At 40.1% G+C, this 19,396-nt stretch overlaps 1 protein-coding gene across 3 annotated transcripts in view; it reads left to right on the forward strand.

Annotated features, from left to right (window-relative positions):
- Nucleotides 1-19,396, forward strand: part of IL13RA1 (interleukin 13 receptor subunit alpha 1) — a 76,209-nt gene that overhangs the window by 21,923 nt on the left and 34,890 nt on the right. For 2 of the 3 annotated variants that reach the window (XM_054724980.1, XM_054725068.1), the window contains exons 5-6: nucleotides 13,308-13,480; nucleotides 18,296-18,447. In XM_054724980.1, coding sequence (XP_054580955.1) covers nucleotides 13,308-13,480; nucleotides 18,296-18,447 — 325 coding nt within the window. The remainder of the gene's footprint in view (nucleotides 1-13,307; nucleotides 13,481-18,295; nucleotides 18,448-19,396) is intronic. The other variant, XM_054725024.1, reaches the window with a different exon arrangement.

Here is a 19,396-nt window from a genome sequence, read left to right on the forward strand (position 1 = left end):
GATGGTTCCTTGCGCCCAATGGAGCAGGGATCAGGGATAGCACTTCTTGTCATACACATTCCTGGAGTTGGTCATTAGCATGGGCTCTTGTTATAATAAAGACCTGCACTGTCGTTGGTATTTAATATCTGAGCTATCTACTACAAGAGCCACTAGCCACATGTGATTATTTGCATTTTAATTTAAGTTAATTAAAATTAAAGCAAATTAAAACTTCATTGTTCAGTCTTACTAGCCAATTTCACACCTGGCTAGTGGCTCCTGTAGTAGATAGCTCAGATATTAAATATTTCCATAACCCCAGAAAATTTTGTTGGCCAGTGCTGATACAGATTCTATATCTTCTGCCCTCACCATCCCATAACTTATTCTTTTCTGGAGCCACCCTCCCTGGGTTCAAATCTTGGCTCTCTTTCTTACTAGCAAGTGTAATTTGGGGCAAGTGCCTTTTCTCTGAGCCTCAGTTTTGTAAACTAAAATGGAAATAGTAATAATAGTACTACTTCTTAAGGTTGTTGTGAGGGCCGCTATTGTATGAAAAGTGTTTAGAGCCGTGTCTAACCCCTAACATGTATAGAGTAAGCACTCCATACATGATAGCTATATTGTATTTTATTATTCATCCCACTCCCTTGCAGATGTAGCCAGTACACATTGCTGGCCTCTTCCCCCATCTTGAAGGAATAGCACCTAGCCCATTCTTCCTCCTCTTCTGCTCTCTCGTAGAGAGATTCTTTCCAATCAGAATCACAAAAGAGAGACATATGCCTTATTCCTTACCAAGCATTTGAAATTGATTTAGGTATCAATTTAAATCATGTAAAACTCTCAGACTGTTTCCCTAATCCCCAATCCAAAAATGTAGTGTCATTTTGAAGCCCCAGGGCTGTGACTTGTGACTCTGGAGGGAGAGCCTGGCATTGAAGGAGCCTGACCTTAATTGCTACAGACAAGCCATGTCAGTGAATTTTAGGGAATTTCTTACCACATTAATCATCTTCAGAGTTGAGGAAATAGTCTTTCATTTGTCCATTCCCTCCGTATGTTTGCAGTGTGAGTCTGTGGAGGATTTCAGTGTGTGAATTTTAAAGATTTTAAAAAATATGTTTTTATTGATTTCAGAGAAAGGAAGGGAGAGGGAGTGAGAGAGATAGAAACATCAATGAGAGAGAAACATTGATCACTTCCTCCTTCATGCCCCCTGCCAGGGATCGGCCTGCAACCTCCTGGTGCATGGGACGATGCTCAACCAACCGAGCCACACAGGCTGGGCCAGTGTGTGAATTTTTAACATGAAGCAGCTAAATGCCTTCTGTCTTAGCTTATCATCTAATCTTTCACAGGGAGTCCCCCAAAATTGTCTATTGAAAACCAATATTGCCCGGCCAGTGTGGCTCAGTGGTTGAACATTGACCCATGAACCAAGAGGTCACTGAGTCAATTCCCGGTTGGGGCACATGCCCGGGTTTCGGGTTCAGTTCCCAGTAGGGAGAGTGCAGGAGGCAGCCAATCAATGTTTTTATTGATGTTTCTCTCTCATTGATGTTTCTATCTATCCTTCTCCCTTCCTCTCTCTATAAAATCAACAAAAAACATTTTAAAAAACATTATTTCTCTTTTTCTTATTTTTTCTAAATTACAACAAAAAATAAATTTTATATCTGGGGTCCATGAGAATATGTGAAATACTCAGGGTACAAAACTGAAAAAGGAATCTCAAAGATTGCCCATTAGAAGAGTTCCTTTCATTATTTGAAACAAACAAAAAATAACTTTCTACATAGTTTTCTTTAGTTATATAACAAAAATGTCATTAGTATCTTGGTTTCTGTTTCTGGCTGTCTGTGGAAAACACTCCAGGCCTGTCTGTTCTAAAAACTAGCCAAGGCAGTGAGTTTTTAAAAGACTGTTTTCATTCATGAACCACTGGGGCCTACAATTAGGAGCAAAGCCTTATGTACTATTTCTTAAGGACAAGAGCATTTTTTTATATTGAAGCATTTCTTTGCACAGCCTTTGAAGGATTAAATATATTAGATCGGAACTTTTTTTAAAAGACCTTATTTTCTTGGAGCAGTGTTAGGTTTACAACAAAATTGAGAGGAAGATACAGAAATTTCCCACATAACCCCTACCCCTACATATGCACAGACCCCTCTATTATCAACATCCCCCAACAGAGTGGTACATTTGTTACCAATGGTGAACCTACTTTGACACATCATCATCCAAAGTCCATAATTTATCTTAGGGGTCACTCTTGCTGTTATATATGTTATGTGTTTGGATGCATGTATAATAACATGTATCCACGATTATAGTATCATGCAGAGTATTTTCCTTGTCCTAAAATTCTTTATTCTCTGCCTTTTCATCCCTTCCCCCAACCCCTAACAAACACTGATCTTTTTATGGTCTCCATAGTTTTGCCTTTTCCAAGAATGTCTTATAGTTGGAATCATACAGTATCAGGCCTTTTCAAACTGGCTTCTTTTACTTAGTAATATGAATTTAAGGTTCCTCCATGTCTTTTCATGGCTTGATAGCTCATTTCTTTTTAGAGCTAAATAATGTTTCATTTTCTGGGTGTACCACAGGTTATCCATTCACCTGCTGAAGGACATTTTGGTTGCTTTCAAACTCTAACAATGAATGTTATATGCAGGATTTGTGTGGATATAAGTTTTCATGTTTTTATTGATTTCAGAGAGCTGAAGAGAGAGGGAGAGAGAGATAGAAACATCAATGAGAGAGAAACATCGATCACTGCCACCTGTAGGCCCCTACCAGGGATTGAGCCTGCAACCTGAAGGACTGAGGACATATTGGTAGCTTTCCAACTCTAGCTATGAATGGTATATGCAGGATTTTATGTGGACGTAAGTTTTCAACTCCTTTAAGTAAGTACTAGAGTGTGATTGCTGGATTGTATGGTAAGAGTATGTTCACTTTTTAAAGAAACTTCCAAATTGTCTTCCAAAGTGACCATTTTGCATTCCCACCAGCAATGAATGAAAATTCCTGTTGCTCCACATGCTTACAAGCATTTGGTGTCATCAGCATTCTGGATTTTGGCCATTTTGATAGGTGTTTAGTGTTATATTGTTGCTTTAATTTGCATTTCCCTGATGTGGAGCATCTTTTCATGTGCTTACTTATCATCTGTATATCTTTGGTGAGGTGTCTGTGAGGGTCTTTGGCCCATTTTTAGTTGGGTTATTTGTTTTTTTGTTGTTGAGTTTTTAGAGCTCTTTGTGTATTTTTTGGATACTAGTCCTTCAACAGATGTGCTTTTTGCAAATATTTTCTTGCATTCTGTGGCTTGTTTTCTTATTTTCTTGATATTGTCTTGCAGAGCAAAAGTTTTTAATTTTAATGAAGTCTAGCTTATTATTTCTTTTATAGATCATACCTTTGGTGTTGTGTCTAAAAAAGTCATTATCATACCTAACTTCATCTAGGTTTTATTCTATGTTATTACATAGAAGATTTATAGTTGTACATTTTACATTTAAGTCTGTGATCTGTTGTGAGTTTAGTTTTGTGAAGGGTATAAGGTTTGTGACTAAATTTATTTTATTTTATTTTTTTGCATGTGGACATCTAGCTGTTCTGGTACCATTTGTTGAAAAGACTAGCTTTGCTCCTTGGTATTGCCTTTGCTCCTTTGTTAAAGATCAGTTGACTGTATTTATGGGAGTAGATCTGAGTTTTATAAATCCTGATTTGCAGTAGAATCCTCTGAAGAATTGCTGTTAAAATGCTGATCCCTAGGCCCTGGGCAAAGCCTTCTAAATAGGATCCTCTGAGAGAGGGTTTGAGAAATCTACATTTTAAATGACTGCAGATGATTCTACGATAACAGGTCAAGGGTTTTGGATTCTATACTCTTAGTCCATTATTTAAACTGCTTCTCTTTTCTGCAGAATCTTTGCACAGCTCCCATTGTGGCTGATGATGTAAAGCCAACTCTCTTCTGCCACTTACTACAAAACAGAATCCTTTATTTATTTTTATTTTTTATTTATTTATTTTTTTTTACATTTTTTTATTGAGGTATTATATGTGTACATATCTTACCATTGCCCCCCCACACCCATACATGCCCTCACCCCCCAGAGTTTTGCGTCCATTGTTTATGCTTATATGCATGCATACAAGTTCTTCGTTTGATTTCTTATCTCCCCCACCTCTCCCTAACTTTCCCCCTGTAATTTGACAGTCTGTTTGATGCTTTACTGTCTCTGTATCTATCTTTTTGTTCATCGGTTTATAATGTTCTTTATTATCCATAAATGAGTGAGATCATGTGGTATTTTTCTTTCATTGACTGGCTTATTTCACTTAGCATAATGTTCTCCAATTCCATCCAGGTTGCTGCAAATGATGAGAATTCCTTCTTTTTTATGGCAGCATAGTATTCCATTGTGTAGATGTACCACAGTTTTCTGATCCAGTCATCTGCTGACGGGAACCTAGTCTGTTTCCAAATCTTAGCTATTGTAAATTGTGCTGCTATGAACATAGGGGTGCATATATCCTTTCTGATTGGTGTTTCTAGTTTCTTGGGATATATTCCCAGGAGTGGGATTACTGGGTCAAATGGGAGTTCCATTTTCAGTTTTTTGAGGAAACTCCATACTGTGGCTGCACCAGTCTGCATTCCCACCAGCAGTGCATGAAGGTTCCTTTTTCTCCGCATCCTCGCCAACACTTGTCGTTTGTTGATTTGTTGATGATAGCCATTCTGACAGGTGTGAGATGGTACCTCATTGTTGTTTTGATTTGCATCTCTCGGATAATAAGTGACTTTGAGCATGTTTTCATGTGTCTCTTTGCCTTCCTTCTGTCTTCTTTTGAAAAGATTCTGTTTAGGTCCGTTGCCCATTTTTTTATTGGATCATTTATCTTCCTTTTATTAAGTTGCATAAGTTGCCTGTAGATGTTGGAGATTAAACCTTTATCAGTGATAGCATTTGCAAATGTGTTCTCCCATGCAGTGGGCTTTCTTGTTGTTTTGTTGATGGTTTCTTTTGCTGTAAAAAAGCTTTTTATTTTGATGTAGTCCCATTTGTTAATTTTCTCTTCAGCTTCCATTGCCCTAGAACTTCAGTGAAGAAGTTCTTTTGGCATATGTCTGAGATTTTGTTGCCTGTGGATTCCTCTAGTATTTTTATGGTTTCCCGTCTTATGTTTAAGTCCTGTATCCATTTTGAGTTTATTTTTGTGTATGGTGATCTAGTTTCATTTTTTTGCATGTATCTGTCCAGTTTTCCCAACACCATTTATTGAAGAGACTGTCTTGACTCCATTGTATGTTCATGCCTCCTTTGTCAAATATTAATTGAGCATAGTGGTTTGGATTCTCTATTCTGGATTCTCTATTCTGTTCCATTGATACCTGGATTCTCTATTCTGTTCCATTGATCTATGTCTGCTCTTGTGCCAGTACCAGGCTGTTTTGAGAACAGTGGCTTTGTAATACAGCTTGAAATCTGGTATTGAGATCCCTCCTACTTTATTCTTCTTTCTCAGGATTGCTGTGGCTATTCGGGGTCTTTTTTTATTCCAGATGAATTTTTGGAGAGTTCTTTCTAGGTCTGTGAAATATGCTGTTGGTATTTTGATGGGGAGTGCATTGAATCTGTAGATTGCTTTGGGTAGTATGGACATTTTAATGATGTTGATTCTACCAATCCATGAACATGGTATGTTCTTCCATCTGTTTACGTCTTCCTCTATCTCTTTTTTCAGTGTCCTGTAGTTTTCTGTGTATAGGTCTTTTACCTCCTTAGTTAAGTTTATTCCTAGGTATCTTAATTTTTTTGGTGCGATGGTAAATGGGATTGCTTTTTTAGTCTTTCTTTCTGTAAGTTCACTATTGGTGTATAGAAATGCCATAGATTTCTTGGCGTTAATTTTGTATCCCGCTACATTGCCGAATTCATTTATTAAGTCTATTAGTTTTTTGATGGAATCTTTTGGGTTTTTTATGTACAATACTAGTAGCCCGTTTGCACGAAGATTCGTGCAATAGACCTTCATTCACCTGGCTGCCTGCACCAGTTTTCTGCCTGCACCGGGGACCCAGACCTTGGCTGTGGCCACCGCCTTCTGCCTTCTTTCAGGGTGGGGGCTTGGCCCCGGGCGGTGGCCTTGGGCTCGGCCGCACCCAACATCCCTGGTAGAAGCCTCCACCCGAGGCTTTCCTGGCCTTGGGCTCGGCCGCACCCAGCGTCCATGCTACCGATCGCAGGAGCCGAGCCCCTGGTCATTGCCTGCAATCCGTGCAGGCTCCCCGCTGGTGCCCAAAGCCGGGGAAGGATCGCAGGAAACCACTGGGGGTTGGCTCCTGCGATCCCTAGCAGGGACCCTGGGTGCCGCCGAGCCCAAGGCCAGGAAAGCCTCCGCCTGAGGCTTTGGCACCAGCGGGGAGCCTGCACGGATCGCAGGCAATGACCAGGCCTTGGGCACCAGCGGGGAGCCTGCTAAGGATTGCAGGAGCCGACCCCCAGTGGTTTCCTGCATCCGTGCAGGCTCCCCGCTGGTGCCCAAGGCTGGGAAAGCCTCCGCCCGAGGCTTTCCCGGCCTGGGGCTCTGCCACACCCCAACGTCCCTGCAACGGTTTCCTGGTGGGCGTGGTTGGTGGGTGTGGCTTGGTTGGTGGGCGTGGCTTGGACGTAGCAAAGGTGCGGTCAATTTGCATATTTGTCTATTATAAGGTAAGATCATGTCATCTGCAAATAAGGACAGCTTCACTTCTTCTTTTCCAATTTGGATGCCTCTTATTTCTTCTTCTTGCCTAATTGCGATAGCTAATACTTCCAGTACTATGTCAAACAGGACTGGTGAGAGTGGGCATCCCTTTCTTGTTCCTGTTCTTAGGGGAAATGGTTTTAGTTTTTGCCCATTGAGTATGATGTTTGCTGTGGGTTTATTATATATAGCTTTTATTATGTTGAGGTATGATCCTTCTATTCCCACCTTGTTAAGAGTTTTTATCAAGAAAGGGTGTTGGATTTTGTCAAATGCTTTTTCTGCATCTATTGATATGACAATGTGATTTTTATCTCTCAATTTGTTTATGTGATGTATCACGTTTATTGATTTGCGGATATTGTACCATCCTTGCATTCCTGGGATAAATCCTACTTGGTCATGATGTATGATCTTTCTGATGTATTGCTGGAGCCGATTTGCTAGGATTTTGTTGAGGATTTTGGCATCTATGTTCATGAGGGATATTGGTCTGTAATTCTCTTTCATTGTGTTGTCTTTATCTGGTTTTGGTATTAGGGTGATGCTGGCTTCATAGGAGCCTGGAAGTGTTCCTTCCTCTTGAATTTTTTGGAATAGTCTGAGGAGGATAGGTTTTAGTTCTTCCTTGAAAGTTTGGTAAAACTCTCCTGTGAAGCCGTCTGGCCCCGGGCTTTTGTTTGCCGGAAGCTTTTTGATGACTGCTTCAATTTCTTCCATAGTTACTGGCCTGTTGAGGTGTTTAGATTCTTCCTGATTGAGTTTTGGAAGGTTGTATTTGTCTAGGAATATGTCCATTTCCTCCAGGTTGTCCAGTTTGTTGGAATAGAGTTGTTCGTAGTATTTTGTAACAATCCTTTGTATTTCGTCGGGGTCTGTTGTTATTTCACCTCTTTCATTTCTGATTTTGTTTATTTGGGTCCTCTCTCTTTGCTTCTTGGTGAGCCTGGCTAAAGGTCCATCAATCTTGTTTATCCTTTCAAAGAACCAGCTCTTGGTTTTGTTGAATCTTTTGTATTGTTTCTTTGGTCTCTATGTCGTTTATCTCCGCTCTGATCTTTATTATTTCTTTCCTTCTGCTTACACTGGGCTTTTCTTGTTGCTCTCTCTCTAACTCTTTGAGTTGTTGGGTTAGGTAATTTATTACCATTGTTTCTTGTTTTTTGCAGTAGGCTTGTAGAGCTATGAACTTCCCTCTCAGGACTGCTTTTGCTGTGTCCCATAGATTTTGGATTGTTGTGTTTTCATTGTCATTTGTTGCCATGATGTTTTCTATTTCTTCCTTGATGTTTTTGGTAACCCAGTCATTGTTTAATAGCATGCTGTTTAGTCTCCAAGTGTTTGATTTCTTTGGGTTGTTTTTATTGTAGTTGATTTCCAGTTTTATGCCACTGTGATCTGAGAAGATACTTGATATGATTTCTATCTTCTTGAATTTGGAGAGACTTTGCCTATGTCCTAACATATGGTCTGTCTTTGAAAATGACCCATGTGCACTTGAGAAGAATGTATATTCTGTGGCTTTGGGGTGAAATGTCCTGAAGATGTCGATTAATCCCATATGGTCTAGTGAGTCATTTAGGATTGATGTTTCTTGGCTGATTTTTTGTTTAGAGGATTTGTCCAATGGTGATAGTGGGGTATTGAAGTCTCCTACTATGATTGTATTGCTGTCAATCTCTCCTTTGATATTTTCCAGGAGTTTTTTAATGTATCTTTGTGCTCCTGTATTGCGTGCATATATGTTTACCAGAGTTATTTCTTCTTGTTGGATTTCTCCCTTTAGTATTATGAAGTGGCCTTCATTATCTCTTGCTATGTCCTTCACTTTGAGATCTAATTTGTCAGATATAAGTGTTGCTACCCCAGCTTTTTTTTTCATTTCCATTCGCCTGGAAAACCTTTTTCCATCCCTTTACTCTCAGTCTGTATGCATCCTTTTTTTTGAGGTGGGTTTCCTGTAGACAGCAGATATATGGGTTTTGTTTTCTTATCCAATCTGTTACCCTGTATCTTTTGATTGGGGCATTCAATCCATTTACATTTAAGGTTATTATTGATAGGTACTTATTTGTCGCCATTTTTATTCTATACCCCTATGTTCCTTCTTTGCTTCCTATTTCTTTCTTTCTTTCTTTCTTTCTTTCTTTCTTTCTTTCTTTCTTTCTTTTTTTACAGCAGACCCTTTAGTATTTCTTGCATTGCTGGTTTGGTGGTGATAAACTCCTTTAGCCTTTTTTTGTCTGTGAAGCTCCTGATTTCACCTTCAATTTCGATTGATAGCCTTGCTGGGTACAGTATTCTTGGATTGAGACCCTTCCTTTGCATGACTTTGTATATTTCATTCCATTCCCTTCTGGCCTGATGAGTTTCTGTTGAGAAATCAGTTGCTAGTCTGATGGGGGTTCCTTTGTATGTAACTGTCTGTCTCTTTCTGGCCGCTTTTAAGATTCTTACTTTGTCATTGGTGTTTGCCAACTTAATTATAATGTGCCTTGGCGTTGGTCTTTTGGGGTTCATTTTGCTTGGAACTCTGTGAGCTTCTTGGATTTGTGTGGGTTTTTTCTTCCCTATATCAGGGAAGTTTTCTGTTATTATTTCTTCAAACAGGTTTTCTATTTCTTGCTCCGTTTCCTTTCCTTCTGGCACCCCTATTATCCTGATGTTGTTTTGTTTTGTGTTGTCCCGAAGTTCCCTTAGGCTCTCCTCATTTTTGTTTCTAGAAGCTGTTGTAAGTGGGTATTTTTTTCCATCTTGTCTTCTAGCTCACTTATGCGGTCCTCTGCTTCTTCTTGTCTACTCTTGATGCTTTCTATAGCAGCGATGTCATTTTTCATTTCTTCTTGGTTCTTACTCATATTGTAGAATTTGTCTTCTATCCTTTTCAGCCACCTTATTACCATTTCTCTGAATTCTTTCTCTGATAGGTTGTTTGCCTCTAATTCGTTTACTTCCTTTTCTGGTGATGCCTGCTTTTCTTTCCTATGGGGGCTATTTCTTTGTCCCCCCATTGTCTCTCTTCTCCGGATGTCTGGTTATATAGTTCTCTCTCTCCGGCGTTGATTTAAAGGTACAAAATACAACACAACCAGGCACAACACACAGGCACTGAACAGAATTGTATTCACTATATTAATAACCTCCAATAAAGGTAACCACCAGAGAAAGACAAATTAGGGAATAGGAGTGGAAGAGGGAGAGTAAAAAGAAAGAACAACAACAAAAAAAAAGAGTGTGAATCTGAACTTGGGAGAAGAGCAGAAAAAAAAAGAAACGAAAAAAAAGTAAGAGAGACAAGAACGATACTAATAGAGAAAAGGGGAACAACTATATATATGGGGAGTAAACTCCACTAGAACAACCACTAATCCCAGCAAATTCCAGCAACACGAGCCTGGAGATTAATACAAACTGCAACACCAACTAATATCAAGTGAGGCAAGGGAAAACAAAAGTAAAAAACAAACAAAAACAAAGCAAACAAAAGAACCAAACAAACAAACAAAAAGAATAATCAAAACAATCTCATAAAAAAGCATAAAAATTCAATCTAATCAACATTCAAGCAAACAACAAAAGGCCAGAGAGCCGAGACCGGTTTGGCTCAGTGGATAGAGCGTTGGCCTGCGGACTCAAGGGTCCCAGGTTCGATTCCGGTCAAGGGCATGTACCTTGGTTGCGGGCACATCCCCAGTAGGGGGTGTGAGGAGGCAGCTGCAGCTGATCGATGTTTCTAACTGTCTATCCCTCTCTCTTCCTCTCTGTAAAAAATCAATAAAAAAAAAAAAAAAAAAGCCCAGAGAGAAAAATAATCTTTTTTAAGGTAGAGTAGAGAGAGGTATGTATGGATTTGGAGCAGGGGGTTGGGAATTAAATATATAAGTAGGGTGAAATTTTAGCAGAGGGTAAACTGAAAAAGTAGGGAAAATCTAAAGCCAGAAAGGGTTAAGATAAATAGGAGACCAAAAGGGGAAAGGTTAGGAGGAGAGTGATGGCATAATGTTAGTGTTGAGATAGGGTAAAACGATTGTAAGGGAAAGATGCAAATAGAATGTAGGACACTAATCCCAAGATAAAAGAAAGAGAAAATCAAATGACATTAAAAAAAAAAGTAAAATAATAGTAATAATAATGCTGATTGAAAATAAAAATGTAATAATTAAAAAGGTGAAAATCGAGTGAGGAAAAAGAAAAAAATTTAGTTTCTTAAGTAAAAGATGCAAAAAATGAAAATAAAAAAATTAGAATAAAAAATTGAAAAAAATTTGAAAAAATAATTTAAAATTTAAAAATAGGAAGACTAAAATGTGCAGTAGCGGCTGTCATTCACTTCCTCTATTATTCTGTTTGGTATGCCTGTTTCCCAGTCTGGGCGGTATTTCAGTTCAGCTTTGTTCCACTGTTCCTCAGTGTTGTAAGCCAGTCCTGCTTTTTAAGCCGGCCGTGTCTTAATTTCTCGTATTTATTTTTGATTACACCAGAGACAATTAGCGTTTCAGCCCCTGGGTGGCAGTGTTTCTGAATTGACTTCCGTGCCTCTCTAGCTTTTTTTTTTTTTTTCCCCCTCTATGGCACTCACTACCGGTTTGTGGAGGTGTGCACCTCAGAGCTTGTGGAGGTGTGCGCCTCAGAGCTCCCTCTCCGATGGTCACACCCAGCTCTGCTCCCCAGGTTCCGAAAAAACACCTTCCCCCTGCAGTCTTTCAGGGCTTTTCCACCTGGGTTTTTCTATGTATTGGGCTTAGCAATCAGAGTCGGAAAGAGCCCAAGTGTGCGAACAGTGGGTCTGTGCGCCAGACTGAGGATCCTGCACTCCTTTGAAAATTCTTAGTCTGACCCTCCTCGTCAGATTAAAATGAGTTGCTTTTAAGAGGTCACTTCTGTTAGCAGCTCAGAGGACCCCCTTCCACATTCACGGATCACGGCAGTTCCAACTGCTGCCGATTTTTCTAGGCACAGACCTCCCGGTTCCTGCCGGTCCTGTGGCTGCCGCGCTTCCCTCACCCAGCGCTTCCCTCTCCCACCGCGGGGATTAGAAACCGCACCTTATTTCAGGCGAAATCTGACCTTTCCGTGGTGCAGTGAAGAGTTCCTTTGAATCCGAATGTTTGCCCTGATAGGGGACCGGTGGTCTGGTGATCGCAGCAGTTCAGTGTTTGCAGTTGTCGCGGGAAGTCAGGTTTCCAATAAAATCCTCCTTTCCTTGCAAGATGGCAAGGCGCCCATTGAGCCTGCAGCTCCGAGAGGGGACCCAGCCCCTGTGGGTGCTGCGCGGTCAGGGGAACCCTGCCCAGAACTCCCCCGCCTTCTCCTGGAGTTTAGCTGTCCCTTGGCTTGCCAACATACACTCCCCCTGCGAACCTCTGCTGCTCCTACTCTCTGCCCCAGGACCAGACTCCAAACACGACTCTATTCAGTCGCCATTTTTTTCCCAATAAATCCAGAATCCTTTAATAGCATAGACGAAAAAGTGTAGTGAGCACATTCTCTCTGCTTGCACTGTGGTAGGTGCTGATGATCATTGAGGAAAGGTATATGTAGAGGTTTTCGAAATGGGAAGTAATATACCAGCAGTACTGGTTATGGAAGGTAGTTAAAGCCACATGGTGAAGTAAGACACTTAGAAAGTCTGTGTATTCTGGAACATAGATCTGGCAGTGATTGTAAGGAACTAATAATGAAGGTCCCAGAGGTCAGTCTGGAGAAGACATGAAGCCTGAAGTGAGTAGGACATGAAAGTGGGTGAGGCCAATGGAAATATCACAGGAGAGAATTCAAGCTTTGCAAAGAAAGAAATAACAGAATTTAGTGATAGAATATAGGGAAAGGAAGGGTAAAACGGAATTTCAAAGGCTGAAATTGAGGACCCCAGAGGAAATGAGCTCAGACTGGTGGAAATTTGGAACATTAGAAGGAAAGGCAATTTGTCAGGGGAAAAGGGACATATGTTTTGGTCATTGAATTTGAGGCAAGAGTGGAATACTAGAATGGAGCATTTGGAAGTCTGGGACTGGATCCAAGGTGAAAGGTTAGGACTAGGCATCCCTAGCATAGAAATTCTAATCAAGGGATGGAAATTATAGGCTTGGGCTGAACAGATGTGTGACTAAGAAATAGAGAGGGATGTGCAGAGGGCTATTAACTAAATAGGAACCCTGTGAGAAGAGGAGAAGGGAGAGGAGCAAGACAAGAAAACAAGGAGGGAGCAGAAAGTGGGACCAGAGGAGAACCATGGAATTCAGCAGATGGGATATTTTCAAGAAGCATAAAACTTTTCAATCTGCCCTCATAACACCTCGTATTCAGAAGAAGAAAAAGAACCAGTACTCCTGTAGTTTCCATAGCTATAGGAACATTTGTTTCTCTTAGAGTATGAAATGGAGCCACATAAAGTATCGTTTTAGAAAAAGCTATCTTGCCATATTGCAAATATTGCTTTTCATGGACATCTTAAGTCATTCAAAACAAAACAAAACCCAACAATGTCTGCCTTTGTTTCTTGAGTTCATTGTTAAAAATAATGCAGAAGAATGTCTTATTTTACCTTGCAGGCACAGCAGCCTGGGAAAAATTCATCAATGTGAAAACATCTATAGAGAAGGTCAACACATTACTTGTTCTTTTACTCTTTCCAGTTTCGACCAACACAATGTTCAAGTGATGGTCAAGGATAATGCAGGAAAAATTAGACCATCCTTTCATATAGTGCCTTTAACTTCTCGTGGTAAGTTTTCAAAGTCCTCTATGACAGCGTGGATAAAAGTGTTAATGTCTTTTGAACAATCAATACATATAATAGAAACAGATTTTGTTTTTAAGATCTTACCAGAAAAAAGACTATGTTTATATACCTTTATTTGATCTTTTTTAAAGAAGCAAGCTTAGAAATTATTTTATTTAGTACCTATGCATGTGTTTTCTCCTTGTTCACTTATGAGTACACTGGGACAGACAGCAAGCAGTTAGTTATAGAACCAAGATTGGAACTCAGGCTTTTTGACTCTTAAGATATGTTCTCTTTTACTTATAATACTTGACAGGATGGTGCTACAGAATAACTATGATTGAATATAGTTCCTGAGCGATCTATTTTATAGTGTTTTTTTTTTAAAAAAGCTTAGACTGGAGGTAGAATGATCAGGGCTGATATTCAAATTATCTAACATTCTGGGTCTGGCACTGATCAATGAGAACAACCAGTGCAGCTGAGTATCAGCATATTAGAAAGAGCCTCCCACTTGAAAATAAAATATCTGCTTGAAGTGCTAGCTTCTTCACTTTGGAAAAGATATATGTATATACTAGTACATTCTCTTAAAGTGTTTCCTCATCTATAAAATGGAGTGCATGGTCCTTCTTGATCTCAAAAGGTTGTACATCTGACCCTTGAACAGCATGGGTTTGAACTGTATGTGTCCACATATATGTGTATTTTTTTTCAATCTGTACGGTATTGTAAATGTATTTTTTCTTATGATTTTCTTAATAACAATTTCTCTAGCTTACTTTATTATAAGAATACCATATAAAATACATATAAAAATACATATGCATCAGTCAACTGTTTATATTATCAGGAAGGCTTCTGGTTAATAGTAGGTTATTAGTTGTTAAGTTTTTAGGGAGTCAAAAGTTATATGCAGATTTTTGACAAGGGGTGGCAGTGATTCCCTTAATCCTCTGTTGTTCAAGGGTCAACTGTAGAAGGTTTAAATGCTGTGAGGTGTATAAAAATGTTTTGTAAATCTCTAAAGCATTATGTTTGTTTATATGTTGCAATACCCCGACAAGGAGCTCAGATACTGGCTAAGTGGTATACAGAAAATGTATAGGCAAATAACCATAAATTGACAAAAGTGCCCAAGTCTGTGAGCAGAACACTATTTGCTCTTTCAGGTACTCAGGGAAGTGAATTCTAATAGTGAACCAAAGGGAGCTTAGTTTGTAGGTCCAGGGAGTGAAGTTGTGGTAATATGCCAAGTGGGATAATCTGAAGCAAAGCTCTTCTTTGTCCTCTTCCTTGCTTGGCAGTTTGTCCTCGATGGACCTTTTGAAGATCATTTTGCTAGTTTTCTTCCTAGAGATTATTGGTGACATAAAGGGAGATACTTCTCAGCTAGAATGTGACATCTACAGATTTTTTGTTAATTATTCATTCTCTTCTGTTGCGTGGTCTTATGCATAGCTGACTCCCAAAAAACTCAATTGTCTAAGCTAATTTTCTTATTTATTTTACATTGTGGTTATAATCACATAACATTAAATTTATCCTCTTAACCATTTCTAAGTGTACTGTTCAGCAGTTAAATATATTCACATTGTTGTGCATCAAATCTCAAGAACTTTTATCTTATAAAACTGAAACTCGATGCCCCAAAACACTAATTCCCTCTCATTCCTCCCCCCTGCTCTTGGTGTTACAGAAGACCGGAAAAAAACCAAGCCATGCTTAGAGAAAGGGAGTTACGTTTTATTAAGGGCAGGGCCAGAGAAAAACGTGCCTTTCAAATTCTGGGCCCCCCCACATGGAGGAAACCTTTTCTATTTATACTTTTCCTAGCTCTTTTGTCTCCCAAATTTGGAATGAGACTTCCGGGTCTTCTGGGAAAGAAGGCCTACATGCTGGGAAGGGGCCATGAGACCATATCTCAGGCCTGGCCTGGTGTCAGCACTGACAACTCTGTCTGGGCATAGTCCACGGCCTCTCTGGAATGGGAGTAGTCTTATTTTCCTTATCATTTAAGCAAGCAAGCATTTACAGAAGCCAAAATAGCAGGGTTAAAATTTCAAACAGCAGTTTTTATATAAGATGGATGATTCATTCAGCACTGGTTTTATGTACATGAGTCGAATCATTGACTCTTTTGGGTCATTGTTGGCGAGGGAGTTATATTGACCCCTGGTGACTATAAGCTTGATAGAATTAATTCTCTGCTGAATAAAGTCAGTGGGCCTGTTTATAAGATAAGGGCCCGGAATGAGGGCCAGGACTAATCTTTAGAGCAGTGGTTCTCAACCTTCCTAATGCCGCGACCCTTTAATAAGTTCCTCATGTTGTGGTGACCCCCAACCATAAAATTATTTTCGTTGCTACTTCATAACTGTAATTTTGCTACTGTTATGAATCGTAATGTAAATATCTGTGTTTTCCGATGGTCTTAGGCTCTACAGAGACTTTTAAAACTTAAACTAGTTGTAACATTAAAGATATTATATCTTAAAGTTCCTTTGCTGAATATTCCACCACCGCCCAAGAAGTACTCAGTCACCCTGCCCTTCCTGGCTCAGACAATGAGATTTTCTTTATGTGTATTGGAAGGGTTAAAAAGAATAAAACGGGGCAGAGGGAGATCCACTGTGTTTTGCAGAAAGCCTTGAGTCCAGCATAGTTCAGATAAGTAAGAAACCAAGGATGCCAGCAGAGCGAGTTGTAGCCAGTAAAATCAACAAAAACCTATCTCTCCCTGCTCTCCCCACTGATGCCCCCCATGCCCCCTGCTTTTTGCATTAACCATTTACTCTGTCCTAAGCAGGGGAAATAAGGCAAGCGGTCTGAGATCCTGTATAACCAGGCTTTTTACACTTAAGGAACAGCTGCTCTCCCTCCCAGATTTTCCTTCTTTACTCCAAGGCCCCAGAGGATCTCAAATCCTCCTCCTCCTTCACCACTTCTGATATCTCCAACCATCCCCCTGTCCCCCAGCCTAGGGCTCCTCTATCTCAGCAGGCTGAGAGTGAATTCCACAGCCTCTACCCTTTCTCACACCTGCTCCAGAGCAGTCTTCGGCTCTCCTCCTCCTTCAGAGACCCACTGTAAATCTATCAGGAAGGGTAGGCAGGTCGCAGTTCTTGGGACCACGTGATTCTCTGTTTGCTAGCAGGGCTGAAAAAGGCAGCCTACAAAGCAGTTAATTATGACTAATCTTAACCCAACAAGCCTTTGTTTAAACTTCTCTGGATTGGCAACCTTCATAAATTTTATATCCTTAAATTAACCCTAGAATTCCAAAATTTTAAACTAACACAGCAAAAGTATAAATCAAGGAAAGGCAATTAAAAGTTCTCTACTGTCTTCCCTCTAAAGCAGGGTTTGCACTGTCTTTCACACAGACTCTCACACTTACATTTATACACCAGACAGTCTGAGTTTTTGACTTCTACCAGATATTTACTCAGAATTTAAACAGTCCACCTGATTCCTGATTAATTGCCTGAGGAAGTCCTTGACTTCCGGGGAGGTGATCAAGCTCCCCCTTCCACTCACTCGAAGTGGGCCTGACTGACTGGGGCCCCTACCTTACTGATTCTGTCGACAGGTCCAGAAGTGTCCGTCCACTCTCTCCAGATGCCGGCCGGATCCTAGGCTGAGGTCCGGGAGCGCCCAGAGTCCCCCAGTTCAATTCTGCTATATCAGCAGAGCGGTGCCTCCCAGAGGCCTGTCCGGCTCCCCCAGGCCCCAAACCCAGTCCACTCACCGGAGGTCAAAAGGCAAGCATGTTTGGCCTTCTTCTTGGTCAGGGAACCGTTATGTTATAGAAGACCGGAAAAAAACCAAGCCATGTTTATAGAAAGGGAGTTACATTTTATTAAGGGCAGGCCCAGAGAAAAACGTGCCTTTCAAATTCTGGGCCCCCCCCCAACATGGAGGAAACCTTTTCTATTTATACTTTTCCTAGCTCTTTTGTCTCCCAAATTTGGAATGAGACTTCCGGGTCTTCTGGGAAAGAAGGCCTACATGCTGGGAAGGGGCCATGAGACCATATCTCAAAGCCTGGTCTGGTGTCAGCACTGACAACTCTGTCTGGGGCATAGTCCATGGCCTCTCTGGAATGGGAGTAGTCTTATTTTCCTTATCATTTAAGCAAGCAAGCGTTTACAGAAGCCAAAATAGCAGGGTTAAAATTTCAAACAGCAATTTTTAAATAAGATGGATGCTTCATTGATAACCACCTTCTTACTTTCTGTTGCTATGATTTTGACTACTTTGGATACTTCATAAATGGAATCATATAGTAGTTGTTCTTTTGTAACAGGCTTATTTCACTTAGCATAATGTCCTTGAGGTTCATCATTGTTGTAGCATGTGTCAGAGACTAAGCCAATGTTTAAATTGTGGTCTATGATTGGCAAAATGGGTAACAGCTGGGGAAAACCCTTGCACTTGGTGCCCCTGTTACCCATTAGGTGGAGACACATCTGGACCAGACGCTTCTTTTCTTTACAGTGCAGCTGGATATCCTGATTATACCCTGGCCATGTTCTAACCAGATGCATGTCAGAGTTCCTACCATCTGCCAGACACCCAAAGATGTTCCTTAAATCCATTACTAGGCAATTTAGCATAACCTTCCTTCATTAACCATGGCTAATCAGAAATCTAGAACTGTACTAGTATGTCTGATCATGGAAGGCCATTGAAAGTATCAGCCCTATTTTGATTTAACTTTGTGACTTTTGTTATCTGTTCCCACATAGGTATCTCACCAAAAAAAAAAAACAACTCTGGAAGCTAATTTGTATTCTTCTATTTCTCTTTCAGTGCAACCTGATCCTCCACATATTAAAAGGCTTTTCTTTCAACATGGTGAATTATACATGCTAGGGAAGAATCCACAGAATTTTACTAGCACTTGCTTATCTTATCAAGTAGAAGTCAATAACAGCCAAACTGAGACACTTTATACTTTATCCGTAAGTGTTTTCTAGATTGTTGTTTATATTTGGATAATTTTCTTTCACTTGAATTTCTTATAGTATAACACATTGAAATATCAATGAAATTTAGCTCTTAGATTTGTCACATAATTATTATGATGATAATTCCTTGTCTGAAATAGGTTGGTGGAAGGTTTGAGGGTTTATTATAGCATTGACTGCAAGATTCACGCCATATATTAATTCATTTGCTCAAAAAAATTTTATTAGCCCTGGTCCATGTGGCTCAGTTGGTTGAGCACCGTCCTGTGCATTGCATTCCTGGACAGGGCATATGCTCAGGTTGTGGGCTGGAACCTTCGTTGGGGTGTGTGCAGGAGGCAGCTGATCAATGTTTCTCTTTCACATCAATGTTTTTCCCTCCCTCTTCCTTCCTCACTCTCTAAAAAATCAAGAAAAACATATTTCAAAAATTGTATTATGTATCTACCATGTGCCATACACTTTTTCTGTACATGACACCTGTATCATGGTTTGACTTACAATGGCACAAAAAATGATACAAAATCTTTTTCCATGAAGCTTACCTAATATAAGATAAATATGTAAATGAATAAGCTCATTTCAGGGAATGGATGCTATGAAGAAAATTAAATGGGGTGATATAGTAGCGTGATGGGAGGGCCTGAGGGAATAGTAGGTAGGGTAATAATTCAAAGTGGAGACATTTGAGATGAGACCAGAATGATGAGCAGGAGCTAGCCATGTGAAGATCTTGGGTTGGACGGGACAGCAAATACAAAGCCTGAGGAAGAAATGAGTGTGGCATGTGTGAAAAACAGAATGAACTCTGGAGTCAGATCAGGTAGATACTTGGAGGCTCTGGTATGGCCATTCAGTTTTCTTAAGAGTTTGTGGCAACTAAAGTATTCAAATTTGAGTAGTTAGTATTGGTTGGATTATATACGATTTTATTATTCAGAAT

The sequence above is a fragment of the Eptesicus fuscus genome, chromosome 1 (assembly GCF_027574615.1).
Source record: "Eptesicus fuscus isolate TK198812 chromosome 1, DD_ASM_mEF_20220401, whole genome shotgun sequence".
Taxonomy (NCBI): domain Eukaryota; kingdom Metazoa; phylum Chordata; class Mammalia; order Chiroptera; family Vespertilionidae; genus Eptesicus; species Eptesicus fuscus.